This window comes from Marmota marmota, unplaced genomic scaffold (assembly GCF_001458135.2).
Source record: "Marmota marmota marmota unplaced genomic scaffold, marMar, whole genome shotgun sequence".
NCBI classification, from domain to species: Eukaryota; Metazoa; Chordata; class Mammalia; order Rodentia; family Sciuridae; genus Marmota; species Marmota marmota.
In genome coordinates, this window is record NW_025999915.1 from 224,719 (window position 1) to 232,856 (window position 8,138).

Genomic DNA, 8,138 nt, shown 5'->3' on the forward strand with positions numbered 1-8,138 from the left:
TATATATATATATATATTTATACATGTATATATACATACACATACATATATCACCTCATTTTGCTTTTTATCTAAGCAACTTGAGTCAATAGGAAGATCTTTGTTTCCAGAATGATGTTAAACCAGTACATGTAGGAGACTTCATCAGAGGCAGTGAGAGTGCTAATAGGATAATAGGATTTAAACTATAATAGAGAGCAAGTATCATTTATTCAAATCATTTTTTCACTAAGATTAAAATTCATTAAGAGAGATGATAAGTTTGAAATTATTATTAACCATTTATGCCTTTACAAAGTTAAATTTTCTATTCAATCTCTTCATCAAAGTAGCATAATTTTTGAAAGTCTCTCCCTACCTGGTTTATTAGGAAAGGCATTTCACACACACGTGATTTGTCAAATGGCTCATCCCACATTCCTTTGAAGTAATTGGCATTGACAAGAACCAACTTGGCCTGCTCATCAATTGAATTCATTGGTAGCAACTCTGGAATTTTACCTTTCAAGACAAGCACAAACTCTGTCAGTTGCTTTTCTGAACCCATAGTAAATAATCATGACAATGATGTCTTGGAGATCCTAACATTCTGGTTTCAAATGTGCTGAGTTTGGATGATACGTATAAAAGTTTAAAATCCCAACTATGAGTGGTATTCAGGATGACAGTCGCTGCAAGAGCCACTAAGTTGAAGATGGTGAAAGACTTCTAAGTCACTGGAGGAAATCAGGTTGGGACAAAGCAGAAACTTGACACCAGGTTGGAGAAGAAGACAAGCAGCAAAGGAGAGAGGGGCTGGGTAGGAGCTGACATTACCTGCTGTGGGTAAGAGCAGCATCAGGTCTAAGGCCCTGTGGTCAGGCCCAGTTCTAACATTGTACAACTACCTGGCAACATTCCTGGGGCAGATAGAGTTGCATAGCTCCAGAGCAGGGACATGGGAGGAGTTTCTGGAAACTACAGAAGAGATATTATGATTGCACCCTCCTGACACCTGGAATCCCTGGAACAGATAATGATTTGGGTAGGTGAAGGTATATCCTTTTTAACTTGGATATCAAGTGGTATGTTTCCAAAAAACTAAGAGCATCCCTAGTAATTTGCTGCCTAAAGAGGACACAAGAAATAAAGATTCCAAGAATAAACAGTGGAAAGGACTACCTCTATTTTTTATGGTCTCATTTGTTAGCAGAAATAAGGATGTTCCTAGTGTTGCATAAATTATCTGAATGATTTCAACATCAAACCATCATTGATCTTGAGGACCAAGATTAGAACTTGTCACACTCTGAAACAGAAATGAGTAAATTTTAACCCTGCATGGAAGATGTTTTCAGTCTGTGGAATGGATCAGCCCTGAGAGAGGCTCTGTAGCTGACTAATCAAGTCTAGGCTTCTCAAGTCTGATGAAGAGTGCTTAAGTGAGAGATAGGAAAGAAGCAATAGGAGAAGTCACCCTAACATGTAAAAGTGGGAGAAATGAAGTCCAAACTGACCCCATAAAGAGGAGGGCCAAGAACATGACTTGGGAAGATCTGGCCCATTGATCTGTTCCCACAGAGGATAGTCACCTGCCATGTGAACAATACAGGCCGGTGCCAAGTAAATTATTACATGGGAAATCTGACCTACAAGTTTCTGTTGACACTTATATCAGTCACTCCTGTCCTAGGAGAACAGACAGCATTAATTGTCTGGTTTTGAAAACCTGAGCATTGATCAGATCTTCTGTGAGTCACTAAGGTTCACAGGCACCAAAAGGCTCAGCCAGATGAGCTGGCTCTGACCTTCTGCAACACCAGTGATATTAATAGTGAGGAGGAGAGGTAGAAGAGAGAAGAGAGGAGAACAGAGGTGGGGTGGGAGGAGAGTGAAATAACTCATAATTCTGACCTTTCATCTCTTTTGAGACCCAAGTGTTTATATGCTCCCTGGACTTCTCTGTAGCTTCGGCAAAGGACAGCAGCTCCAGCTCCGTGTCGTAGGACTGAAGACAGGACTCCTTAAATGTCTTGGGAGAGAAAAAGTTCAGATGCTGGCCATAGAATGACAGTGAGCTTCAAAAAATTCTGAAATCTAATTTTAGGCTGTTCTTAAAATTAAAAACATGATCAAATCTTAAACTACTTGATGGTGAAACATTTTAGTTTGTAAAGAGATATTTCCAGAGCCCTGAATAACCAGAAATAATAAATAAAATTTGAGACATTGCCAAAATTGAAATAATACAAGTTATGATTATAGAATTGGGGTCTTTATTTAAAAAATAGTTTACTATAAGTTTCTCAAATTCTCTAGAATATTGTTCATTTTTTCCTTGTTTTTGCAGTACTGGGGTTTGAGCTCAGGGCCTTGAGCATGCTAGGCAAATGCTGTACCACTGAGCTACATCCCAAGGCAGTTTTTCATTTTGTTCTTGAGACAAGGTGTCACTAGGTTGCCCAAGATGGCCTCTAACTCTCCATCGTCTTGCCACAGCCTCCCAAATATGCCATCCTGCCTTGTCTCTAGAATCTCTCTTCTGGGTTGTATGTCACCAGGTGTTTTAAATACAACTTTTATTGCTCTGCTGATTCAACTTACTGAGAGGAAATCACAAGTCTTCTCTCCAAAGAGCCTATTGGCTGTTCTAAGCAAGTACTTTGAGCCAGGCTTGTTCACTTGGGTAAGAAGCATCTGGAAGCCCTTATGGATATCTTCCTCTGTGTTTAAAGACATTGCCTGTGAAGGAAAGCAGCAAAACTCTGTCAATTATGATTTTGGTCTCAACAAGAATTTGCAAGCAATTATTTTCTCAAATACTGCATAAATTTTTCTTTTGAAAGGAAGTTGATTCTAATCGAGAAGTGATACTGGTGAGATAGGTGGAGAGAGGGGCTAGGAAGCTGGTGAATAAAAGATATGGCTCTTGTACCTGCACAGCACTCTCTGCATAGTTTAGAGATGAGCAATAAAAAAATAAATAAAAGGAACTATTCTTAAGTCCTGCATCCAGACACCATAAATGTGTCAGAAAAGAGAATAACTTGCCTCAATAATTTATTTACAAAAAAAGATGCAGTTAAAAACACTAAAAATCCAAGAAAAAAATGGACAGGAATGCAATCATCATGATAATATTTAAAAGAAAATAAATGTATAAATTGAGCAATATGATTAATAAGAATAAATCTGTTCTTAAACAGTATCCTAGAAAGAGATAATATATGTATATTATGTGATACTTTATATTTCAAAGGTGTCATGTTAGGTCACAAGAAGAGTTTCATTTGATTCTGAAGTATGCAAATGACACAATTTATATTCAATTACCTCAATGTAGGAAACTAAAAATCAACAACACTACAAATAAAATACCAATAACATGGAAACTAACCTACTAACTAATTATTGAAAACAGTTTCTAAGGAAATAACTCCCTTTTGACATTGTTTAAATAAGTGACATAGCAACACAACTTTGGACTCAATCTTAAATGATAGTATACACAAAAAAGATAAAATGTATAAAACTCTTTTTTCTAGAATTTGTAAAGTTACTTCCATTTCCCAACATAATTAAATTTAAACTACATATATTTTTTCAGTCTTCCATTTGGCAACATACTTGCTTTCTTGGGTAGATATTAGCCAGAAATTAACAAGAAAAGTCTTATCACCTTGTAAAGATGTACAACCAAATTGCCAAACCTTTGTATCAGCTGGACTGCCCTCTACTGGACTATATAAAATATTCAGCTAAGAGGTCAATGCGACTTGGTTTGACAAGCTAATTCAACAGAAAAAAAAAAAAATGTAAACATCTTATATCCCACACAAACTGAAGTTTACTGAATAAGTTAAAAACAAAAGGAAAAAACTCTTAGTAAATTAATTTTTACCATGAAAGAAATTGGCAGAGTGCCAATTCTACCAGTAAACAATTTGAATCATTTTGAAAATTGGTAATGAAGGTTATGTAGTTTCAGTCTTTTCAACCTTGGAGGCAGATCTGGAACAACAGTTGTAATAGGCAGGAGCAACAGGAATAATGTAACGGCAATCTTTACAAAGATTTGTGTATTAACACAAATCATATTTTTGTTAGTCTATTCACTCTACAGATGTTTTCTTATGCATAAACATGAGTCACAGTGGACACACGCTGACTAGCTCATATCTGTTAAGTCTCTTGTCACAACAAGCATTAGAACTTTTTGGAGCCGTTTCCTCTGTGAAAAGCCATTTTGAGTAGCAAGTTGTTTTTCCTCTGTGGCTCATCCCCAGGCCTGAGATTTGCAGTACTGTAGGACCAGTTTACCATCACTGCCCAAACATCCCTCATCTGGGGGAGGAGCAAAGAACTGATTCCCATAAGTGAACAACTGTTCCAAGGCCACAAGTTTAAGGAACTTCTTGATGAAGTCAATGAATCCTTGGATGGTTCGGGTTCTCTCTACAACCCATATTTTGTTTTCATTATAGGGGTGTCCCACAGCCTATAGTAGAATGTCAATTTTTGTCTTGGTGTCACTGGAAGCTTCCTCTCCCTGACAAGACTGCAGCAGAAGAAGGGGCCTCTGGAGTGGCTGTATCTGGGGAGACATCCGTAAGTCCTTAATGCCAGCAGCAGCAGTTAAAGAGAGTTTCCACACCGACCTTGATGATTCTCAATAAGGTAGACAATAAAAATATTTTTTTTCTTCTAAAGAATGATTTGAAATAAATATTTAAAATACTATTTAAATATGTGACTTATGATTTAGAAAATAAAATGAATGTTATATTACCCTAATAATTAGAACAAAAAAATAGTTAAAAGAACATTTATTATTTTAATGTTACAAAGGAAATAATGATATAACAAAACTCCCAACTCATGGTGCTAGAAAAGGTAGAGAAAAATTCCTAAGGGATTTAGGGGAAAACACGAAATGCTCAATAAATCCAAGAACTGATTCTTTCAAAGAAAGCACACATTTCTATCCAACATAGACAGACATCAGCAAATGTAAGAAAAATTTTACAAATACTCACAAGAAAAGTTAAAAATGAAAAAGAGATTACACAGTAACCCCTGTGAGCAACCCCCACAACATCTCACTGGAGGAAACTCCTCACCTCTGTCCTTCCCCTCCTCCTGTACCCTCTCCCTGAAATGGTCCAGGCTCACCCCTCCTTCCTCAACAGTTCTGGAAAAATTTAAGGAGGGGATAAAAGACAACCTTGCAGACCAGTCTCTCCTCCTGGGTGACAGGTGAGCTTACCTGAGCCATCTGGACCTTGGTGTTCCCCTTTGCCCCCAGGAGGACCATGGCCAAGGCAGAGGAGATGCTCAGGGGAGAAAAAAACACATTTTGTGAAGGTCTGTCTTGACACAGCATCTTCAAAACCTGGATGGCAAAGGTGCCATTTGCTTTTGAAAGAGAATCCATGATTCAGGGTCTGGGGGCAAAGAAGACAGAGAAACACAATGAAATGGGGCTCAGAACACTGTGTGTGGTCTCTGCTTCGCTTTCATTTTTCTTGTGAATTCAGAAAATTTCTGAGTACCAGTGAAAGCCGTGGGAGTAGATTAGACATGTGAGGAAGGGGCTGGTGCCTGTAGAACATCAAACTGTCAAGGAAAGGAAGAGCAGAAAAGCATGCAGAGAAGAACAGAAGTTGACAGGTCAAAGAAAGAAGAGTGAGTAGTCAAAGCAAGAGCAAGGAGGTGCTGCTTGAAGCCAGAGAGAGTGGAGTGTAAACACCATGGGGCAGCTCTATGCAGTGAGACCCTCCCTCACCAGGGGCTGGCCTTAGATCCTGGGAAACAACTTCTCATTCTCCAAGGTCCCCTCAAACTGATGTCCAAGCCTGCCTTTAGCCCCCTCCCAAATCTTTCTACCCCACTCCACTTCTCCAGCCCCTGTGATCCTGTGCCTAGTACAAACCGCCTGGCTCCACTCCAGAGCCTCTGGTCAGAGGCTGACCCTGAGATCACCAGTACAATCAGCCTCTGCTCACTAAAATGCAAATCAAGTGGGCTGGGGAGCCTCAGAACATGGGCTCCCCCTATCAAGAGTTCAGATGGACAGACACACAGCATCCTGAGAGGGAAGTGCTATCTTGATCCTATTATCCCACCCTTAAATCTCCAGTGACCCTAGGGAGGAACTCAAAAATATGTTTTGTAAATTGCATCCCATCTGCCTGGTCCCATCCCTTGCTGCAGTCCTCCTCTGTCACAGCCTCCACCTCTATTTACCGTGACCCCCCCCCCCAGCCAACCAGTCACCTCTAAGTCTTGGCAAACAGTGATATCCAACTTAAAAGGCTCCCTATCCCATCCCTGTTACCAGGCTCAAATCATTCGCTCCTCCCTCCTAGGCTCAGCATCAGGAGGCCTCTGATGTCCTAGTCTGGAGCTCCCTCCTCCCCCATCCTTACACATCATTGCTAATTGTAATTCCTTGTCTCATCCATTGTTGGCCCCACAAGACTGGATGCTCTCTGCAGGAAAGTTGCCTGGCATCCTGAGTCTAAGCACATGCAAACATGCTCTGGAAACAGCAAGAGCTCCATCAATTAGGGGGAAATCTCAGATAAATAAAAGGTGCACTGGTTTTGAATTGGATACTGGAGATTTTAAAAGCACAGTGAAAAGGTAAGGCAGAAGTCATGCTGTGACTTCCTGAGGAGAGGAGAGGGAGAAAATAAGGCCATTAGGTGGGAGTGGTGTTGGAGCATGAACATCCACTAGGGTGAGGTCTAGGTCCAGCCAAAGGCAGACAGGAGGCAAGCAGAGAAGCCAGGAGGCTGTGCAGCATATTTGTCTTCTTGGAATCCTGCTGCCCTTATCCAGGACCAGACCCAATCAAGGTCCCGCTGCACAACTGACTTCCCAAGAAGCTATTTCTCTAAACACAGCAATGACACTGACTTCTTAGATTCTCTTTTCTCTTCTTCTGGCCTTCCCTTCTCCCAGTGGTGGCCTGGGGCTTCTAAACTTGCCTGTCTTGGTCCACTGTCACTTCAGCCCCTGCACAGAGAAGTCCTCACCTGCCACCTTCCACACAGTCTCTCCCTCAGGTCTCAGTGTTGCTAGCCTGGTGCTGACTTCTGAATCACAGGACCAGGATCTACAGCTGTGCCTCCCTCAGGTCCACTCTGGGGCCTCTGCACTCCCAGAGACCTTTTATCAGGCCTGTTTGGCTGTGGGAATTCCTACCTTCCAATCAGCATTCACCACCCCAGGGAAGAAATCCAGTGTGACCTGGGTCATGGCAGGGGATAGAGCCTCCTCCCTGCTCAGGGATGGATCACTAATCCCCTTGCTCTTGCTCCCCTAGCCTCACCTCCTCTGTCACCCACTGGTTTGTACTGGAACACCAAGGGAGACACTGGGGTGGAGTTGGGCACAGCATGTTTTCAAGAGGATTCTGAAAGTGAAAGCACTCTGAAAGTGACAACCACTCTTCTCTGTGTACACGTGAAGAAATCAAAGTCAGCATAGTACAAGAAACAGCTGCATACCCATGTTTGTCCCAGCACAGTTCACAAAATCTGAGTTATGGAATCAGCCTAGGTGCCCATTATAAGATAAATTGATTTTTTAAAAAATTGATCTGTATATATGCACAGTAGTTTTATTTAGCCACAAAAAGGAAGAAAATGTGATTTGCAAGAAAATGAATGAAACTGAAAAATATCATGTTAAGCAAAATCAGTCTCAGAAAAAAAAATGTCTCATGTTTTCTTTCATATGTGGAATCTAGAGAATAATATAAAATGACATGAAAGTAGAAGATGGACTAATAGGGAAGGTAAGGGGTGAGGGAAAGTACAAGGGGGGAAAAGAGAGTGTTACAGGTAGGGTGGATTCAGTTAGAGTACTTTATGTGTGCATGTAGGAAATTGCCACAATGCACCCAATTGTTTTGTATAATTACTATGCACTCATAATTATTTAAAAAAACACATTTTTTTAAATGTTGTTTCCAAGGGCTGGAGATATAGCTCCATTGGTAGAGTGCTTGCTTCACATGCACAGACCCTGGATTTGTTGTAGTGACAAAGGAGGCAAGGCATCGAAGATATCAGGAAACAGTTTTATTTGGCGCAGCCAGGTTCAGAGGGCACAGCTTTTGCTGTAATCAATTAATCCCCTGAACCCCGAGT

The 8,138-nt window shown here is 40.7% G+C and overlaps 1 protein-coding gene across 2 annotated transcripts in view; it reads right to left on the reverse strand.

The window, feature by feature from the left end:
- Positions 1-7,164, reverse strand: part of LOC107161000 (serpin B9-like) — a 153,991-nt gene extending 146,827 nt beyond the window's left edge. The window contains exons 1-5 of one of the 2 annotated variants that reach the window (XM_015507540.2): positions 7,020-7,164; positions 5,246-5,423; positions 2,584-2,721; positions 1,894-2,011; positions 359-501 (exon numbers count right to left, since the gene is read on the reverse strand). In XM_015507540.2, coding sequence (XP_015363026.1) covers positions 359-501; positions 1,894-2,011; positions 2,584-2,721; positions 5,246-5,413 — 567 coding nt within the window. In that variant the 5' untranslated portion in view covers positions 5,414-5,423; positions 7,020-7,164. The remainder of the gene's footprint in view (positions 1-358; positions 502-1,893; positions 2,012-2,583; positions 2,722-5,245; positions 5,424-7,019) is intronic. The other variant, XM_048799970.1, reaches the window with a different exon arrangement.
- Positions 7,165-8,138: the final 974 nt, after the last annotated feature.